At 42.1% G+C, this 22500-nt stretch overlaps 1 protein-coding gene and 1 long non-coding RNA gene across 2 annotated transcripts; one reads left to right on the top strand and one right to left on the bottom strand.

Moving 5' to 3' along the window:
* Positions 1-5889: 5889 nt before the first annotated feature.
* On the bottom strand, positions 5890-7054 carry LOC130347001 (vomeronasal type-2 receptor 26-like). Its single transcript, XM_056554940.1, has 2 exons — positions 7027-7054; positions 5890-6791 (listed from the first exon to the last, which is right to left on the bottom strand). The coding sequence occupies exons 1-2, from the start codon at positions 7052-7054 to the stop codon at positions 5890-5892; spliced, it is 930 nt and encodes a 309-aa protein (XP_056410915.1).
* Positions 7055-7852: 798 nt separating this feature from the next.
* On the top strand, positions 7853-12224 carry LOC130312955 (uncharacterized). Its single transcript, XR_008861043.1, has 3 exons — positions 7853-7905; positions 9504-9544; positions 12134-12224. It is a non-coding gene; the product is annotated as an uncharacterized LOC130312955 (long non-coding RNA).
* Positions 12225-22500: the final 10276 nt, after the last annotated feature.

The raw sequence follows: 22500 nt of genomic DNA, 5'->3' as shown, positions 1-22500 counted from the left end.
AATGGAGCTGGTACTGCTCCTGCCACCCCTCCCCATCAGCCATGGCACTGGTAGGTGAGTGCAGAGGGCACCCCAACTGACTATGTAGGATGTCTCTGTAGTAGGTCAGTTTGTCCTTCCTCTTAGTGGGTGTAAGACTGCTAGCTGATTCCAGGAGCCCAGGCCTCTCGCTGCGACTCCTGCTGCCATTCGCCACTAGTCTGCTGCGACCTCTGCCTGTGCCTGATGAATTTACGCCTCTGCCACTCCTCTGTGCGCGTCCTGGCACTTCTCTGCCTGACATACTTAGTGCGTTTATGAGGGGAGTACAATATGCTTCACTACGCTTAAAACAATATTTGTCTAGAACAGCAGAAGGTGATTACTTTTGGCTGCCCTTTCACAGTATCTAGGCCCTTGACACATTAACAGGTACAAAATAGTACACTACTTAGATGTAGGTATGTGGTATGCATTTATGAGGGCAGAAAAATGTGCTACAGTACTCTTAAAAAATGTATTGGAGTAAAACAGCCGGTGATTACTTTTGGCTGTTCTTTAACAATATTCAGGCCCTTAACAGATTAACAGGTACAAACTAGTACACTACTTAGATGTACGTATGTGGTATGCACTTATGAGGGCAGAAAAATGTGATACAGTAAGCCTAAAAAATGTACTGGAGTAAAACACCAGCCGGTGATTACTTTTCCTTGACTTTCACAGTACGTAGGCCCTTGACATATTAACAGGTACAAAATAGTACACTACTTAGATGTAGGTATGTGGTATGCACTTATGAGGGCAGAAAGATGCACTACAGTACGCTTAAAAAACTAATTTTTGCACAACACCAGCAGTACACAAAAGTGCAGCAGCACACAGTCGCTGTGTACTAAACACAAAATTGCACTCTCTCACAGACAATACGGAATGGACTGCTGGGTATGTATTATACCATCTACAGACTAGTATAACCAGCAAACCATTTGTTGCGGAACAAAGAGGGCAGAAATATGTGCTACAGTACGCTTAAAAAACGTATTGGTGTAAAACACCAGCCGGTGACTACTTTTGCCTGGACTTTCACAGTATCTTGGCCCTTGACAGATTAACAGGTACCAAATAGTACACTTCTTAGATGTACATATTTGGTATGCACTTATGAGGGCAAAAAAATGCGCTACAGTACCCTTAAAAAACTTTTTTTTTCACAACACCAGCAGTACCCAAATTGCACTCTCTCACAGACTATTAGAAATGGACTGATGGGTATGTATTATACCATCTACAGACTAGTATAATCAGCAGACCATTTGTAGTGGAACAAAGAGGGCAGAAATATGCGCTACAGTACGCTTAAAAAACATATGTGAGTAAAACACCAGTCGGTGATTTCTTTTGCCTGGACTTTCACAGAATCTAGGCCCTTAACAGATTAACAGGTACAAAATAGTACACTACTTAGATGTAGGCATGTGGTATGCACTTATGAGGGCAGAAAAATGCGCTATAGTACACTTAAGAAAAACTTATTTTTGCACATCAGCAGTATGCAACAGTGCTGCAGCACACAGTCCCTGTGCACTAAACCCAAAATTGCACTCTCTCAAAGACTATTAGGTATGAACTGCTGGGTATTATACCATCTACAGACTAGTATAACCAGCAGAACATTTGTTGTGGAACAAAGATATAGAATTGCACAGAAAAATTATTCATCCATCCTCTGCTAAGGTTTATCAAGCTTAGCCAGCTTGTTCAAATGTATGAGGCAACACACAGCTCTCTGCCCCTCTCTGTAATACAATGCTGTAGAAAGTGACTGGGAGGTTAACGGCTGCAGTAAAAAAAAAAAAATTGTGATAAACACACTGCTCTCTGTCCACCAGAATGCTGATGGGACTAGGAGGTGAAACGCTGCTGGAAAAAAACTTTTCTGTGCAACACACACACAGGCTGTCCATCCTATCTCTCTGCAGTGTAATGGATGAAGTGACTAGCAGGAATAGGGCTGCCGATTATATAAGGCTGTGACATCACAGGGGTGACTGGCTGCTGATAGGCTGCATCCTGAATGTGATTCAGGGTCATCCCACCTACAGTTGTTCCCGCCTTCCCAGAGTTTCTTGCCCCATGTCCTCACATGTGGATCCGTAATTTTAGATGCCCTGGAGCCTGGACCGCACTAAATGGAGTTTAACCTCTTCAGGACGCAGGGCGTATGCATACGCCCTGCATCCTGAGTCCTTAAGGACGTAGGGCGTATGGATACGCCCGTGGGAATTCCGGTCTCGGCATGCCGGGAGTTGTAGTTGCATTCCTCCAGCTGTTGCATAACTACATCTCCCAGCATGCCCTTTGGCGATCAGTACATGCTGGGAGTTGTAGTTTTGCAACAGCTGGAGGCACCCTGGTTGGAAAATACTGAGTTAGGTAACAGAACCTATCTGAAGGTTTTCCAACCAGTGTGCCTCCAGCTGTTGCAAAAGTTGTTTTGCAATAGCTGGAGGTTTGCCCCCTATGTGAATGTACAGTGTACATTCACACGAGCAGGTTTACAGTAAGTTTCCTGCTTCAAGTTTGAACTGCGGCAAATTTTCTGCTGCGGCGCAAACTCCTAGCGGGAAACTCACTGTAAACCCGTCAGTGAGAATGTACCCTAAAAACACTACACAAAACTAACACATAATAAAGGGTAAAACACTACATATACACCCCCTTACACTGTCCCCCCCAATAAAAATAAAAAAACATATCGTACGGCAGTGTTTCCAAAACGGAGCCTCCAGCTGTTGCAAAACAACAACTCCCAGCATTTCTGAACGGCCACTGACTGTCCAGGCTTATTGGGAGTTTAGCACCAACTTGAGGCACCCTGTTTGGGAATCACTGGCGTAGAATATCCCTATGTCCACCCCTATGAAATCCCAATTTTAGTCCTCAAATGCGCATGGTGCTCTCTCACTTCAGAGCCCTGTCATATTTCAAGGAAACAGTTTAGAGCCACATATGGGGTATTTCTGTACTCGGGAGAAATTGCACTACAAATTTTTTTTTTTTTTAATCCTTTTACCCCTTATGAAAAGGAAAAGTTGGGGTCTACATCAGCCGGTTAGTGTAAAAAAATAACAATTTTTTTTACACTAATCTGCTGGGGTTGCCCCATACTTTTTATTTTCACAAGAGGTAAAAGGATAAAAAGACCCCCAAAATTTGTAACGCAATTTCTCCTGAGTACGGAAATACCCCATGTGGCCCTAAACTGTTTCCTTGAAATACGACAGGGCTCCAAAGTGAGAGAGCACCATGTGCATTTGAGGACTAAAATAGTGATTGTATAGTTGTGGACATAGGGATGTTCTACGCCAGTGATTCCCAAACAGGGTGCCTCCAGCTGGTGCTAAACTCCCAGCAAGCCTGGACAGTCATATCTGGGTGTAAAATGTTCTGCGGACACACAACAAGGCTCAGGAGTGAGAGCGCACTATGCACATTTGAGGACTAAATTGGTGATTTGCACAAGGGTGGCTGATTTTACAGCTGTTCTGACATAAACGCAAAAAAATAAATACCCACATGTGACCCCATTTTGGAAAATACACCCCTCACGGAACGTAACAAGGGGTATAGTGAGCCTGAACACCTAACAGGTGTTTGAAAAATTTTCGTTAAATTTGGACTTGGAAATGAAAAATGTGAATTTTTTCACTAAAATTCTCGTGTAATAGGAAAAAAAGGCCTCCAAAATTGAAAATGAAAAAAAAAAAAAAATACAAGTTTTTAACTAAAATGCTGGTGTTACCCAAAATTTTTCATTTTCACAAGGAAAATAGGAAAAAAGACCCCCAAAATTTGTAACTCCATTTCTTCTGAGTAAGAACATACCCCATAAGTGGATGTAAAGTGCTCTGCTGGCGCACTACAATGCTCAGAAGAGAAGGAGCGCCATTGGGATTTTGAAGAGAAAATGTGTCCGGAATTGAAGGCCATGTGTGTTTACAAAGCCCCCATAGTGCCAGAAAAATTGACCCCCCCCACATATTTGACCCCCATTTTGGAAACTACACCCCCTACAGAATTTAATAAGGGGTGCAGTGAGTATTTACATCCCACAGGTGTCTGACAGATTTTTGGAACAGTGGTCCGTGAAAATGAAAAATTTTATTTTTCATTTGCACAGCCCACTGTTCTAAAGATCTGTCAAATGCCAGTGGGGTGTAAATGACCACTGCACCCCATATTAAATTCTGTAGGGGGGGTAGTTTCCAAAATGGGGTCACATGTGGGGTGGGAGGGTCCACTGTTTTGGCACCACGGGGGTCTTTGTAAATGCACAAGGCCCCCGACTTCTATTCCAACCAAATTCTCTCTCCATAAGCTCAATGGCGCTCCTTAACTTCTGAGCATTAGAACACTTGATGTTCACACATACTCAGAAAAAATGGGGTTACAAATTTTGGAGGGCATTTTCTCCTATTACCCCTTATAGAAATGTAACATTTGGGGAAAAGCACTTTAGTGAAAATTATTTTTTATTTACACATCAAACTTTAACTAAAAGTCATCAAACACCTGTTGGGTTTTAAGGCTCACTGTATCCCTTGTTATGTTCCTTGACTCCTTCTCTTCTGAGCATTGTAGTGCACCCGCAGTGCACTTGATGTCCACACATGGGGTATTTCCATACTCAGAAGAGATGGGGTTACACATTTTGGGGACATTTTCTCCTATTACTCCTTGTAAAAATGTAAAATTTGGGGAAAAATAGCATTTTAGTGAAAACATTTTTTTATTTACACGTCCAACTTTAACGAAAAGTTGTCAAACACCTGTGGGGTGTTAAAGCTCACTGGACCCCTTGTTATGTTCCCTGAGGGGGGTAGCTTCCAAAATAGTAGGCCATGTGGGGTTTTCTTGCTGTTATGGCATCTAATGCCCCCAAAAACCATTTCAGAAAAACTCACTCTCCAAAATCCCATTGTAGCTCCTTCCCTTCTGAGCCCTCTACTGCGCCCGCCGAACACTTGACATACACATATGAGGTATTTCCTTACCTCAGAGAAATTGGGTTATTGGGTTACAACTATTAGGAAGATTTTTCTCCTTTTACCCCTGGTAAAATGAGAAACTGGGTCTACAAGAACATGCGAGTGTAAAAAATTAAGATTTTGAATTTTCTCCTTCTCTTTGCTGCTATTCCTGTGAAACACCTAAAGGGTTAACACACTTACTGAATGTCATTTTGAATATTTTGAGGGGATTAGTTTTTATAATGGGGTCATTTGTGGGGTATTTTTTATATGAAGGCCCCTCAAATCCACTTCAAAACTGAACCGGTCTCTGATTTTGAAAATTTTGTGGAAAATTGCTACTATACTTTGAAGCCCTCTGATGTCTTCCAAAAGTAAAAACATGTCAACTTTATGATGCAATCATAAAGTAGACATATTGTATATGTGAATCAATATATAATTTATTGGGGATGTCCATTTTCCTTATAAGCAGAGAGTTTCAAAGTTAAAAAAATGCTACATTTTTGAATTTTTCATCAAATTTTGGAAGTTTTCACCAAGAAATTATACAAGTATCGACAACATTTTACCACTAACAGAAAGTAGAATATGTCACGAAAAAACAATATTGGAATCAGAATGAAAAGTGAAAGCATTCAAGAGTAAAGCTTAAAGTGACAGTGCTCAGATTTTCAAAAAAAGGCCTGTGTCCTTTAGGTGAAAATGAGCTGCATCCTTAAAGGGTTAATGGCGCGATAAAATCATGGTGATATTCGCATTCATTGCAAATCAAATCACCTTGTGACCACTCTGAAGGGTCAATGTAGCCATGCAAGGCAGTTTTTAAAGACTCTTTAGAAACAAAAGCTACACTTTAATTACAACATTTTCAGAACTAGGATTTTTCCAGGAACTGCATTCTACTGTTTACTTCCGGCCTCAAAATAATATTGTAACATTTGGGAGCAAATATACAGCTCAAAATCCCAATTTCTGAAGCCAATATAGCAAATATCTCCACCGTGACCATGTTCTTCCCCTTACTGCTCAGATACGCTGGGATGGCACAGATCCACACACTGCAGAACAGCAGCATGCTGAAGGTGATGTACTTGGCTTCATTATAGATATCAGGTAATGTCCTCACCATAAAGGCCAAAACAAAACTCAATGCTGCCAGAAACCCCAAATAACCCAACATGAAATAAAAAGCTACCACAGAACCTTCATTACACTGAATGATGATCTTTCCAGGATAAGAATCAATGTCCTGCTCCTGAAATGGAGGAGAAACCGACAACCAAATAATTCCATTCAGAACCTGAACAAGGGAGCAGATCAATACTACAGAATTGGGCAGTGTTACCCCCATCCATTTCCTCCAGAAGCTTCCAGGTCTGGTGGCTTTGAAAGCAATGGAAACCATAATGGTCTTGGCCAGGATAGAAGACACCGCAACAGTGAAGGTGACTCCGGTGGAGATTTGTCGTAACATGCAGGTTATATCATCTGGACGACCAATGAACAGGAACACACAGAATAAACTCAGCTTCAGGGATAGAAGAAGAATGAAGCTGATGTTCCGATTATTGGCTTTTACTATAGGAGAGTCCAAGAATGAGAGGAAAATCCCGGCTACGGAGACTGTTATGATAAGAAATAGTCCAGATATGGAGGGAAAAATTATAGCCATGATGTCCTGCTCAAATGATAGAAATTCTATTATTTTTGGTATACATTCATCCTTTTCCTCATTTGGCCATTGATCATCGGGACATTTGTTGCAGTTCTCACTATCTGAAAGAAAGAAATTAATAAATATTAGCAATTAAAAATGTTTAGGTAAAGGATAAAATGACATTTGCCAGTGGGTCCCCTGCAGCTTGATTTTGGGGATCCAATGAGTTGAAATGGTGGCTGGAGGTCTCTTGCTTACCTCTGTGATGCAATATTCACTCTTCTTGTACAGTCTGCCTCAGACAGGTTTTTATAAGCAAAGTATTTTAACATTTAACCATGGAAAACCTTTTACATTTTCCGAAAATAAAGATATTCAACATTTTGGCGATAGCCAAACACACCCCCTGTTTAAGCTGAAGAACTGAGGTAAGTCCAAACCTAGAAGATTTAAGCTTTTGGAAAAAGGTGATCCTAAAGAATGAAGACAGAAGGAAGGATGATGATGGAAGCCAAACAGAAGGTTGTAAGTATGGAAATTATTAACAAGTAACTAGGGCAGATGTGTGTCTGAGCTGAGTGATCAAGGCACACCATGAATAACTGTAAAATGCTCGGGCCTTTCAGAGAAATCATAGTTTTTAAAAGCCACCAGAAACAGGTCACAAGAAGCAGTCCCTACATCTGTTTACTGCCCCACTGATCCTGAGTGACACTGATATATACAGATAGGGAGGGATATGTCACTCAGTGTTAGTGAGGTGGACCTCCCCAATGACTACTTGCCCCTTTCTTGGTAGCATTCTAAAACTATGATTTCTCAAAAAAAAAAAAAAAGCCTCAGTATTTCAGAGTAAATAATATTGTGTCGGGATCGCTATTCCAGTCTGGATATTAAAGAAATGATTGACAGTTTCCCTTTAATGCCTGGAAGTAAATTTACTAAATAAGTGACCTGAAGGTATTCTAGAATCTAAATAATATTAGCTAATGATAATTATATAAAACAGAGATTTTATAACTAATCCTGACTCTTTGTGGACAGTAGAAATATAAACACAGCTTAAAAAAATTTCAAGTAATAGTTTATTGGCTCCAAACCTCCAATTTTTTCTTATTTATTTATGTATTTTTTGTGAAATAGGAGATATTTACCAGATACATTGGATATATGTCCTTCTGAACATGGAATACAGTCATAGCAGCATCTGTGATAGCTTCCTTCAGATTTCTGGTGAGTTCCTGGAAGACACTTTTTAGAACAGAAACCTTCTGGTTCCTGGGTATATTAAAAATATATAAAATGTTGATACATTTATAAAACATCCAGGCTTCATGTGTTTTCCATGTTAATAAGGGTTTCCTCATCATGAACATTTATAAGTTAATAAATAAGTGTATGATTATGGAGATCCCACTACTGAGCTTCCCTGGGATCTTAAAGGGGTACTCCGCTGAAAACATGTTATCCCCTATCCAAAGGATAGGGGATAAGATGTCAGAATACAGGGGTCCTGCCGCTGGGGACCCCGTGATCTCTGGGCTGGCAGTGGCGGCGTCCAGAAAAGATTAACTTGCAGTTTCCAAAGCTAGAACATATCCATCATGGGGCGTAAAGGCTAGAACATATCCATCATGCCTCCTCCCGTTGAAGTGAATGGAGGGGGCATGGTGGCTGGCATTGCCAGTCATTGGCCATAGAGCGGAGTTTGCTCCATGCACCGGATGACTGGGGTGCGGAGATAGCGGAAGTCCCCAGCGGCAGGACACCCACGATTAGACATCTTATCCCCTATCCTTTGTATAGGAGATAACATGTTTTCAGTTGAGTACTCCTTTAAAAAAACAAAGGTCCTAAGTCCACGTGGCTATTTTAGCAGTCCCATAAAGAGTGAATGGAGCAGTAGGGAAACGTGATCACTACACCACTCTAAAGAGAGACTTGGGACCCCTGTTTTTGAGATCATCGGAGTCCCACTCTTATCTTTTTTATACATTTTTGTAAGGATTGCAATTTTCCATGACATGTTAAACACAGTATCATCGTGTTAGTCAAACTCTCAACAGGATACAATTTAAATCACAACCACTATGTGGCCCCACATAGACACATAGGAGAGATTTATCAAAACCTGTCCAGAGGAAAAGTTGCTGAGTTGCCCATAGCAACCAATCAGATTGCTTCTTTTATTTTTTCGGGGGCCTTTTCAGAAATGAAAGAAGCGATCTGATTGGTTGTTATGGGCAACTCAGCAAACCTTTTCCTTTGGACAGGTTTGGATAAATCTCCCCCATACAGCCTACATATTTCTCGATAGAGAATCACATCATCACATTTTTTTTCTGTGCTTCCCTCACCTTAGACATGCATTTTAGCATATATTGTCACTTAAGGAAAAGTAATGACATTCATATCTGTATATCATAGTGAATGGTTCTTTCCCTGCAGTGATGGCAATAAAGCCAGCACCCCACTCTAATGGCTGGGATCAGAGATAACTAAGTATTCTAACAATGGCAGGATGATCCCTCTGTTTTCCCGATGCATTGCCTTGGTACAATACATTTAAATACAGTAGTATTGCAATGTAACGTATTAGTAATCATAGAATTAAATGTTCACTTTACACTTTAAACTTGGAAAAAAAATGAATACCTTAATGAATATATATATATATATAAAAAAACAAAAAGATTGTTTCCTTTACAAAGTGTTTAACTGTTTGGTTATGGATATAAAGTAAACAGAATTCACTGCATCAATGTCCCATACAACAAAATTAACTGAATATTTGTTCCCAACACTATGAATGTCATGTTATTGCTGGGCAGGCATGGAGCAATAGATCGCCGATCAGACGAGAGAGAAGCAGGTGAGAACCCTCTCGTCGTACGGTAAGCCGATCTTGCGATTTTGTCGTGATAGTCCCGATCAGCTCCCATTTTAGTTTCGTTTTAGATGCATGTAAGGGGTAAATGTCAGGCATTGGCCTGATCGGCAGTGCCCGGCATTAGCCGTGGGTCCTGGCTGCTGGTAGCAACCGGCACCCACGGGGTTTAACCCGTTCTCCGTTGATGAGAACGGTTTAAACCCCGTTAACAGGATAAGGGCGTACAGGTATGCCCTATGTCCTTAAGGACTCGGGATTCAGGGCGTACCTGTATGCGCGGCATTCTTAACAAGTTAAAAAAACATTTACAAACCTTTTTTTTTTTTTGCATTGTTGCTTTACATGGCCATATTCTGACCTCTTTTTTTAGATTTTTGTCAATGGAGGTGTTAGGGCTCATTGTCGTCATTGTTAGCATTTTAGCATTTCTGTGTAAAGGGAACCTATCGATTGGTTTATATTAAATTTTGTGCGTGATGTGACCAAGGAAACACCACTCTGTCTTTTTTGTTGTAGTTTTGTTTTGTCTTTTTCATTTACACCATTCACAATGCGGGATCAACAACATTATATTTTAATAGTTTAAACAATTCTGCACACGGTGATAGCAAATGGATAGTGATTTGATAGTGAGCGTCATAGCATGATGGTGATGTCGGTCATTAGCCCATGGCTAATGTCTGGCATCACATATTTTGGTTAATTTTGGTGTCTAAAGTGTAAAATAAAACAATCCCGGCTGCTCAGAAGAGCTGATCAGGACCACAGTGGTGAAAACACAGTGTCTTGATCAGCTGAGAGGATGGAGGGACATCCCTTTCCTGCCTCCTGCCATTTGATCAGTGCTCCAATGCTCCAGTCAGCCATGGCAGGCTTGAGCAATGGACACCGATAACACTGATCAATGCTTTGGTACCGCATAGCAGTGAACTGTGTACGCAATGTAAAAATATAAAAAAATTCTCTAACAAACATTTGAACCACTCCTTTTCCCATTTAAAAAAAAACAAAAACAAAGAAGTTAACAAAAATAAACATGAACATATGTGGTATCGCCGCATGAGAAAATGTTTGAACTATTAAAATATAACAAAACATAATATAAAAACACCAAATTTATTTTTTTTTAAAGCGATCAAAAAGTCACATAAAAAATACAGATCACGGCACAAAATGAGCCCTCACACATTCCCATATACAGAAAAATAAAAAAGTTATAGGGGTCAGAAGAGGACAATTTTAAACGTGCTAATTTTGGTACAAAAAGTTATAATTTCTTTAAAGAAGTTAAACAATGAAAAACCTACATATAATTTGGGTATCTTTGTAACCGTATGGACCTACAGAATAAAGATAAGGTGTAATCTTTACTGAAAAGCACAATGCTTAGAAGCGGAAGTCCCCAAAATTACAAAATGGTGTTTGTTTGTTTGTTTGTTTGTTTTTTTCAAAGGTCATTACAAAGTAAAATTGGTGTAGCACAAACAAGCCCTCATATAGGTCTGTAGCATTATGATTCTTAGAAGGTGAGGAGGAAAAACAAAATTGCAAAAATGAAAAAAAACCTTAAGGGGCTTATTATGATGGGGTTTATTTGTATTAAAAAAAAAAAAAAAAAAACATGTTCTAAAAAAAAATGTCCACACATTTTTTTAGTCTTCCTTGGAGGCTTGTATGAGCAATCATTCTACTGCTCATACAGATCAATGCAGTACATAAGCCACTTAAATGCAGTTGTCAGTTTTGACAGCAGCATGTAAACAGTTGATCATAGGCATTGAAAATTTCTCTGTGTTGGCTTCTAGCAGCAGCCCAGAGATGCCAATAGTGACTCCCAAGCCAGCTCCATACACCCTTAATGGCCCCATAACAAAAAAAAATGTCACGGGTCATTGAGGGGTTAAAGGGATTATCCGTGAATAGAAAAACAGAGCTAATTTTTTTTTCATAAAACATTCACCATTTCTCTCCAGGTTGGGTGGAGTTCTGCAGCTCAGTTCCATTGAAGTGAAAGGAACCAATTTGTAATACCAAACACAACCTGGGGACAAACATAGCTGTTTTTGAAAAAAAATTTGCTCTGTTTTCTATTCCTGGGTAACCCCTTTAATGTATTAATATTTCATTTAATGTATCAGTATCCCACTTAAAAACCATAAAAAGGGGTTATCAAGCAATTAAAATAATATACCCTTTCCACAGGATAGGGGATTAGTGTCTGATCATGGGAGTCTGACCTCTGGGACCCCAACCCCTGCAATCGCCAGGGGTTGGGGTCCCAGCCCCTACCTTCTAAGACATACTGGTCTCGCAGTGATGGTCTGGTCAGCCAATCACTGACTGAGTCTGAACACCTCTGTGACCGGTGATTGGCTTAGTGGCTCATCACTACCAAGAGGTGAACTTCCTGGAAGGTGAGGGCCAGAACATTCGGACACATCCTGTGGATAGGGAATAGCTGAATAACTCCTGTAACTTATAAAATTCTACTTTACTATTGATTAATTTATACTTTACGATTTACATCTTTCATTTGTGAAATTTCATTGATTACCTTTCCGTGTCTCCAAGTTATCCTCTCGGGGAAGATAGTCAGTTGTTCATCTTCTGAAAATGTTGGATCAAATCTGCCTACAGCTACACGGAAAGATTCCTGTCTAATAAAGGTAAATGCAACATCTTTCTTTTTTACCCAGTTTATGATCTCTAAGGTTTCGGGCATTTCTCCATTTTCATTAAAATACAGGTCTTCATTAAAAGGACTTTTGTATTTTACCCGATTTAGAAAAAAATTTAACTAAAGAAACAGATAGGATGAGAGTCAGTTGTTGTTTTTACAGGGTTCTTTAGACATTTACATTTAAAAGTATAAAATAATAGAAGATCCAGACAGGAGGAACAAATCACACCAAAACAGTTATCAAAAACTTTATTTGGGATATGGGTAGTAGTAATTGGGTTTCCTAGGCACAGGATGAGGTTGTGGAACTCAACCCCACAGGAGTTTCCCCTTTAGACCAATTGTCACAAAGAATTTGCTATGGCGGTAGTGGGACTTGTAACCCACAGACACCTTTGAAGAACTACGTGTCATACAACTACTCTTTTTAGCTTTTAGAAACATTGCCTCGTTGTGACACGCAGTTTTCTTTTGTGGGTGTTGGCCTCACTTGGTCATGTGATACTCCCTAGCCTGTATCTCTGAATTGAAACTCATAGGAAGGATATTCCTAGTCCAGCCTTTTCTTTCAGGAGGGAGGTGGACCAAAACCAGTTTATGTCTGGCTTTTTGCCAGAGCAACATCTCCTTGCTCTGTTCCTGCCAGGCATCGATTAACTAAGGTCTAAAGAGTGCTACATTAAAGGGGTTCTCCAGTGGAAAACGTTTTTTTTTTTGTTTTTTTTAACCCCTTAAGGACCAGGGTTTTTTCCGTTTTTGCATTTTTCGTTTTTTGCTCCTTGCCTTTAAAAAATCATAACTCTTTCAATTTTGCACCTAAAAATCCATATTATGGCTTATTTTTTGCGCCACACGGCGATACCATATATGTTTATTTTTATTTACACTGTGTTTTTTTTTTATGGGAAAAGGGGGGTGATTCAAACTTTTAATAGGGAAGGGGTTAAATGATATAATGATTTTTTTTGCAGTGTTATAGCTCCCATAGGGACCTATAACACTGCACACACTGATCTTTCACATTGATCACTGGTTTCTCATAAGAAACCAGTGATGGATGATTCTGCCGCTTGACTGCTCATGCCTGGATCTCAGGCACTGAGCAGTCATTCGGCGATCGGACAGCGAGGAGGCAGGTAGGGGCCCTCCCGCTGTCCTGTAAGCTGTTCGGGATGCCGCGATTTCGCCGCGGCTATCCCGAACAGCCCATTGAGTTAACCGGCATGGTTTCAGTTTCACTTTAGACGCGGCGTTCAACTTTGAACGGCGCGTCTAAAGGGTTAATAGCGCGCGGCACAGCGATCAATGCTGCGCGCTATTAGCCACGGGTCCCGGCCGTTGTTAGAGGCCGGGCCCGACCCGCTATGACACCGTGGCCCCGCGTTATAGATCAGGAGTGGACACATGACGTTCCAGTACGTCATGTGTCCTTAAGGGGTTAATCAACTGGTGCCAGAAAGTTAAACAGATTTGTAAATTACTTCTAATAAAAAATATGAATCCTTTTAGTACTCATTAGCTGCTGAATCCTACAGAGGAAATTACTTTCGTTTTGGAACACAGAGCTCTCTGCTGACATCATGACCACAGTGCTCTCTGCTGACATCTCTGTCCCTTTTAAGAACTGTCCAGAGTAGAAGAAAATCCCCATGGCAAACATATGCTGCTCTGGACAGTTCCTAAAATGGACAGAGATGTCAGCAGAGAGCACTGTGGTCATGATGTCAGCAGAGAGCTCTGTGTTCCAACAAGAAAATAATTTACTCTGTAGGTTTCAGCAGCTGCTAAGTACTGGAAGGATTACCATTTTTTAATAGAAGTAATTTAAAAATCTGTTTAACTTTCTGGCACCAGTTGATTTGAAAAAAAAAAAAAAAAGTTTTCCACCGGAGTGCCCTTTTAAGGCTTCTCTCTCAACTTAGCAGCAACAGCAGTTCAGTGTTTATTGTAATCCCTTCTCTACTCTACTGCTGTTTCTTGTATTTCCTCTCACATAGCATTATGCAAAGCCAGGGCTATGTCAAGGCATAGAAGTAAAGAGTAGGACCTTTGTTGTGAAAGGCCAGACAACTAAGGGAAGTCAAGATTTGAATACTACTGGCAAACAACCCAACTCCAGTGGAAAACATTGTTTTTTCTATTTAACTTGTGCCAGAAAGTTAAAAAGATTTGTAAATTACTTCTATTTAAAACAATATGTACATACCTCAAATGTACATAGTGCACTCTCACTCCTGAGTCTTGTTGTGCGTCCAAAATGTTGTGTTTTTTTTTTCCTTTTACCTCTGAAAATAAAAAGTATGGAGCAACACCAGCATGTTAGTGTAAAATGTTTCATTTTTTACACTAACAGCCTGGGATAGACCCCAACTTTTCCATTTCATAAGGGGTAAAAGGATAAAATGCCCCCCAAAATTTGTAACACAATTTCTCCTGAGCACGGAGATACCCCAAATGTGTCCCTAAACTGTTTCTTTGAAATATGACAGGGTGCCTCCAGCTTTTGCTAAACTCCCAGCATGCCTGGACAGTCAGTGGCTGTCCGGAAATGCTGGGAGTTGTTGTTTTGCAACAGTTGGAGGCTTTGTTTTGGAAACACTGACGTACAATACGCTTTCATTTTTAATTGGGGGACAGTGTAAGGGGGTGTATATGTAGTGTGTTACTCTTTATTATGTGTTAGTGTAGTGTAGGGTTTTTAGGGTACATTCACACTGGCAGAGGTCTACGGTGAGTTTCCCGCTAGGACTCACTGTAAACCCACCCGTGTGAATGTACCCTGTACATTCACATGGGAGGGGGAACCTCCAGCTGTTGCAAAACTACAACTCCCAGAATGCACTGACAGACTGTGCTTGCTGGGAGTTGTACTTTTGCAACAGCTGGAGGCACACTGGTTGGAAAACCTTCAGTTAGGTTCTGTTATCTAACTCTGTATTTTCCAACCAGTGTACCTTCAGCTGTTGCAAAACTACAACTCCCAGCATGTACTGATATCCGAAGGGCATGCTGGGAGATGTAGCTATGCAACAGCTGGAGGTACACAACTACAACTCCCAGCATGCTGAGACAGCTGTTTGCGAATGCTGGGGGTTGTAGTTTTGCAAGATCTAGAGGGCCACAGTTTAGAGACTACTGCACAGTGATCTCCAAACTTTAGCCCTCCAGCTTTTGCAAAACTACAAATCCCAGTATGCCCAAACAGCAAACAGCTATCTGGGCATGTTGGGAGTTGTAGTTTTGCAACTTCTTGAGGGCTACAGTTTAGAAACCACTGTATAGATATCAGCAGTCATCCCGGTCCGGTCCCCGCCCGGCACGTGGCGGGGACCGAAATTCCCACGGGCGTACATGTACGCCCTTGGTCCTTAAGTACCAGGGCGTCAGGGCGTACCTGTACGCTCGTGGTCTCTAAGTGGTTAAGCAATTTCCTCATCACTCAAAAAGGAGAAAATTAACGTCTTCCACTTACGGAAGAATGACTTGGCCAATGTTTCCCTTGTGTGCCAGTAGGCACTGGTTAGCTAACAAAATGAAAGCATGAAGAAGCAAAGTGATTTCAAAATTCTCAGGAGTAATATGAAGTACCAACAGGAGAGGATCTATAGGAATTCAAATACTTAACTTAAGAAATAATAAATTGGACAATGAGGACAGAAACTACAAACCCTTGGGCAGGTTACAAGGCCATGAAGCAGATCAGTACCCCTCTCGTCACAGTTTGGGCAGCGTTCAATCCTAACATATTAGTTCAGACATTTACGCACACATTTACATTATTTTATTTATAAAATAGGAAAAGGGGAGTGATTAAAACTTTAGGGGAAGGGGATATACGCATTTATAACTTATTTTTTACATTTTTTTTTAGTCCCCATAAGGGACTATAACATGGAATCTCTGGATTCCTAACACTGATCAATGCTGAGCTATTGCACATAACAGATCAATGTTCTCTGTGCTCTGTTCCTCTAGCCTGCTAAAGCAGGCTGCAGCCACAGAGAGGAGATCAGGCGGGACGGAGGCCAGTAGGGACCCTCCGACCACCAAGTAAGGGGATCGGGACCGCGTGATTACCCCGCAGTGGTCCCGATCACCCAAAGCAACAAACCAGCAACATCGAATTGCCTGCTTAAGGTCCCTCTATTGGCTTTGATCGTGGGATCTAAGGCGGTAATAGCCTTGCAACGGCTACTAGCTGTGGCCCTGGCTGTTAAGTCCAGCTGGGGGCTGCGTGGTACGTAGTGGGATAACATTACAATCCATCCCCCCTCCCCCGGGCCTCCTCCCAGAACCTACCCATGCTCCTTGTGGAGGGAAGGAGTTAAAGGTGGGGCTACACCAGACCAGGCTGGATCAGCAACAGAGGTGGGTAAATACCAGCTGTACCCGTGGCTGTATAGGACAAGCTCAAGCTGTATGATTTATTCATCTAATAATTTAATAATCTAATCATTTAATGTGTGGCAACTATAAGAAGCTATATTGTCTGCATGGGCCTAATAAACTTACAGAACAAATTAATCACCTACTGGAATCTAGGCCATGTGGTCCTGATGCCCAAAGGAGGTCCAGATGACTACACTAAATGGGGGATTCGGATAAAGTGTTCTTTATACACACAAATTAACATCATTTCAACTACTTTTACTCACTTTGTGTTGAAATCTGAATGTTTTAAATATTTTTTTTCCCTTTTTCTGTAAGAAGTTATATAACTCATGGAGAGCGTGAGCCATACTCATGACTGACACATACACATTGTAGGTTGCTGAATCTCCAGAATAATTTACTAGCTCATTATACGTCTCTTTTCCAGTACAGTTATCAAGGGGTAAATGAGCAATTGCTGCAAAGAGTTCATTTTTGGCATTATGTCTTGAAAAACACAAATGTAAATAAATCCAGATGTCCTCCAGTAACTTATCATCTGGTCGTTTGGATGGATGAAAAGTAGATAAATGTTCCTGTAATCCAGGGATGGGACGTATTGGAGGAGAAAACACCAAACTACGATCCAACCTATCATCCAGATTAGGGTGTATAAATTCTGTTGCAATTGACCATGATGCTGGAAGGATAATTGTTCTTTCCCCCAGAATAGATTTTATAGAACTAAGTGACTTCATTAAGTTTGCTGTTAATGTTCCACAGAAGATAATAATCTCAGAAGTGGAGGATTTCAGATCTTGGTATTCTGTATAATATTCATATAGAGAAATTCTCAGCATAATTTCAGTGCAAATTCCATATTTACTGAGTGTTTGGGTCAGATGTTCGGCTTCACGTCCTCCAGGGTCATCGTCTGAGGTTATGACCACGACCCAGTTCCATCCAAAACTCTTAGCTAACTTCGCAATCGCTACATGTTGTGTCTCACAGTCCTGGACGGTTCGAAAAAAGTTTGGATATAGCTTTCTGTTGCTCAGAAGTGGATCTCTGGCGCCATAACTGATCTATAAACATGAAACTAAGATTTAGAATGGGGTCACATGGGAGTGCATCCCGCCGGCAGTCACCAGTGCATGTTAAGCTACAGCAACTGCAGGGAGCTTGCCATGCCGTAGCTCTGTGACTGCCAGCAGCACATCTGCAGCATCAAATATGCTGTGGATGCGCTCCCATGTGACCCTACCCTTATGCTGCTTCTTCCATCTGCTCATATTAGATTTGACGTACAATAAGTTGTAGCCCCAGGCTTAATTCATATAATCTTATTTTTAATGTAAAGAAAATACCCCAGTACCATTGCCATTTACAGTACATTTCAGTGTCGATTCTTATAAGTTAGGAGTGGCAGAATAGATGCAGTTTATCACATTCAAGGCTCGTTTGTGAGGTTCATCAAAATGCAAACATTTGCCGATGCACGTGATGATACCATGCTTCCATGTGGTGGTCAACAACGCCATTATTTTACCAGGAACACCTTCTTATTTTTTTTACATTAGAAAATAAGGTAAAGTGACATGCATGGCCTGGCTCCCATGCATGTCCTATGTTTTACAGTGGCTCGGTAGGCTCTCATGCATTTCCCTTGATTTGCAGTGGCAGTTCGATCCGACACCCGTGCATGTCCCAGTTGATTGCCATGGCCTCCCATGTGCGTCTGGCTGATGCTTCCTCCCAGCAGTGCCTAGCGCTGGTATATGAAATGTGGAGGGGGAATGAAGCTAATTTTTCCCCATTTCATATCCAGACCCCTCTATTTCAAGTTCATACAATAAACATGAAATGGAGGAGATTGGAAGTTTAATGGGGGGAATGAAAATAGCAGGACTTGCTATATGAATAAGGGAAATGGCTATATGACATGAGAGAAATGGCTATATGAAATTAGGGGAATGGCAATATGAAATGGAAATATGGCCACCCTAATGGTCATGAATATTACTTTCCAGTGTGCAGCTGCAGCATGGAGACAAGGGTAAGGTTGGTGCTGTTGCCAAGCAGGCCGACACTGAACTGATGGCCAGAAATATACTACCTCTGTTCTATGCCAATATTTTGGCTTTAAGATAACTGGCAGAGAGGGGTACTCTATACATCACGTGGCAACACCAAATTTATGTCAGCACCTAAAATAGCATTGAGAAAAGTATGATGAATGCAAGAGACAGCTGCTGCACCAAAGCACAATTATAGATGTGTTTGTGGGTATCACGTCATATGCCATGTCTTCACAGAGACTTAAAGAAATCACTGACTTCATAACAAACTTCTTGGCAAGATACATGATGCCCTCAAACACAGTAAGCAAAGTGGGATTTCAGAAAACGTTCCACTTGGTGGACAAGAGGTACCAGCTGCCTTTGCAAAACTATTTCTGTTTGGTTGGCTTGGGTTTGAGAAAGGTACTGGCTGTATAGGACCTCTGTGAGGAGCATCAAGACTAGAGATGAGCAAGTCAAATCCAGTGGAGCCAGATTCGACCCGAACTTTTGGATTTTTCCGGCTCAGCGAACACTCGAGCATTTATCGGTTCAGCTTGCGCAATCCGGTAAATAGTGCGAAAAACCAGAGAGCATGGTTTCTTGGCTGGTGGAACAAGCAGGGTGGGCAAGGGGCAGTGAAATGACGTAGGGAAAGCAGCAGATCACATAGTAACCCAAGTCCATCTATCATGTGATTGGCTGCCTATTGTGTCAATAAAGCACCAAGGCCAATAGTACACAGCCAGGGACACCGATAAAAAGGCACTGACATCACCCACAGCGTTCAGTACATTTGGAACTTCTGCAGAGAGGAGACAGTTAGTGGTTAGAAAGATAGAGATACAGATTAGAAAGAGAGAGAAATATAGGTACAGATTAGAGAGACCTTGTGAGTGTGTGTGACCAGCAGTCAATCCCCATACAAGGTCCCTATACAGCAGATAAGGGTACATTCTTCTCACAGCCTCTGAATGACTCATCTTTTGCTACCACAAATCTAAAGGCTCATACCTGCAAATAAATACCTGAATTGAATAGTGTTCCTCAACCAGCTACAGTAGCCAGTGTAGTGATCTGTATCTAGCCTGTAGTTTTGGTGCATTTCATATATTTCAGCAAACACTATCAGTTCTCATTGTGCAGTAATCTCTGCTAGTCATAAAGCATGTTGAAGTTATTATACGTATCTAGCCTGTAGTGTTAATACAGGTCTGTTGCATTTCATATAGTTCCTCAAACACCATCATTACGCAGTAATCTCTGCCAGTCAAAAGTATGTGTTGTAGTTATACGTATCTAGCCTGTAGTGTTAATAGAGGTCTGTTGCATTTCATATAGTTCCGCAAACAGCGTCAGTATGTATTGTGCAGTAATCTCTGCCAGTCAAAAAGTGTGTTGAAGTTATACGGATCTAGCCTGTAGTGTTAATAAAGGTCTGTTGCGTTTCATATACTACCTCAAACACCGTCAGTATGCATTGGGCAGTCATCTCTGCCAGTCAAAAAGCATGTTGACGTTATATGTATCTAGCATGTAGTGTTCATACAGGTCTGTTGCATTACATATAGTTCCACAAACACCGTCCGTACTCATTTTGCAGTCATCTCTGGCATTGAAAAAGCATGTTGAAGTTATATGTATCTAGCCTGCAGTGTTAATACAGGTCTGTTGCATTTCATATAGTTGCACAATCACTGTCAGTACTGGTTATGCTGTCATCTCTGGCATGCAAAATTGTGTTCCTCTGACACGTATCTGGCCTGTTAACATTGTTTTTGTATTTCATATTTTTCTGCAAACACACCTTAAAGGGGTTCTCCGGTGCTTAAACATCTTTTACCCTATCCAAAGGATAGGGGATAAGAAGCCTGATCGCGGGAGTCCCACCACTGGGGACCCCCGGGATCATGCACGCGGCACCCCGTTTGTAATCAGTCCCCGGAGCGTGTTCGTTCCAGGACTGTTTACAGACGACCACCGGGCCGGCGGCGTGTGACGTCACGCATCCGCCCCCGTGTGACGTCACGCTCCGCCCCTCAATGCAAGCCTACGGAAGGGGGCATGATAGCTGTCACGCCCCCTCCAGTAGGCTTGCATTGAGGGGCGGAGCGTGATGTCACACGGGGCGGAGGCGTGACATCACACGCCTCCGGCCCGGTGGTCGCCTGTAATCAGTCCCAGAGCGAACACGCTCCGGGGACTGATTACAAACGGGGTGCCGCGTGCATGATCCCCGGGGGTCCCCAGCGGTGGGACTCCCGCGATCAGGCATCCTATCCCCTATCCCTTTGATAGGGGAAAAGATGTGTGTTACGCCGAGCGCTCCGGGTCCCCGCTCCTCCCCGGAGCGCTCACGGCGTCTCTCTCCCTGCAGCGCCCCGGTCAGTCCCGCTGACCGGGAGCGCTGCACTGACATGGCCGTCGGGGATGCGATTCGCACAGCGGGACGCACCCGCTCGCGAATCGCATCCCAAGTCACTTACCCGTCCCGGTCCCCTGCTGTCATGTGCTGGCGCGCGCGGCTCCGCTCTCTAGGGCGCGCGCGCGCCAGCTCTCTGAGACTTAAAGGGCCAGTGCACCAATGATTGGTGCCTGGCCCAATTAGCTTAATTGGCTTCCATCTGCTCCCAGGCTATATCTGCTCACTGCCCCTGCACTCCCTTGCCGGATCTTGTTGCCTTGTGCCAGTGAAAGCGTTTAGTGTTGTCCAAGCCTGTGTTACCTGAACTCCTACTATCCATCTTGACTACGAACCTTGCCGCCTGCCCCGACCTTCTGCTACGTCTGACCTTGCCTCTGCCTAGTCCTTCTGTCCCACACCTTCTCAGCAGTCAGCGAGGTTGAGCCGTTGCTAGCGGATACGACCTGGTTGCTACTGCCGCAGCAAGACCATCCCGCTTTGCGGCGGGCTCTGGTGAACACCAGTAGCCTCTTAGAACCGGTCCACCAGCACGGTCCACGCCAATCCCTCGCTGACACAGTGGATCCACAACCTGTGAGCCGAATCATGACAATGTGTAAGCACCGGAGAACCCCTTTAAATCTTTCTAGTTGTGTACATGCAAACATGCATTATACTAAATAGCCTGTACATTCCAGCCACATTAGGCTTCTAAAGCGACTGTATTTTAAAAATGTTGGTTTTATCAAACTTCCTTATATGTACCTTGTTGTAAGATAAACGCAGTTCAAAGCATTGAAACTTAAAACAATAGAATAAGAAAGAAGTCGGCGACTCACCGGAGCTGATTTTCAAGCAGTTTCTTCTTTATTGGTACTCACATACATGGGGAGAGAAAGACGTACAGGGAGTACAGCTGTCTGGCTACGGGACCGTTTCACATGTTCTACATGCTTCGTCTGGCCTATGCTGAGTGACTAACACGTGACTCTAAATACAGGTAAGGACTTCCTATTAACCTATCACCTGGTGACACGTAATCAGTGACGGAAAAGATGGGTGGTAACTCTAATAATATTAATCCATCTATAGAAGTTAAAATCATGTAATACAAAACTGTGTAGAAAAGTAACTTTTAAAAACATGGGGCTAGATCAACTCGATCATTCAGACCCAAAGGGCCAGTTGCTTCCGTTTTTAAAATCCAATAGGTTACTCTCTGAAGTAAATACTTGTCACGTGATATACCTGGTCTATGCTCCACTCTTTCTATTCCTGCAAAGGATATGGCTTCTGGATTTGCTCCGTGCGCTTCGACTATGTGGTTAATCAGACGCGGCGCACCTTTTAGGGTGCGTAAAGAATAAATATGTTCGCGTATGAGATTAAATAAAGGTCTGATAGTTTTACCCACATAGAAAAA

Source organism: Hyla sarda, chromosome 1 (genome assembly GCF_029499605.1).
Source record: "Hyla sarda isolate aHylSar1 chromosome 1, aHylSar1.hap1, whole genome shotgun sequence".
In the NCBI taxonomy this organism is placed as follows: domain Eukaryota; kingdom Metazoa; phylum Chordata; class Amphibia; order Anura; family Hylidae; genus Hyla; species Hyla sarda.
This window is presented reverse-complemented; position numbering and strand designations above follow the sequence as displayed.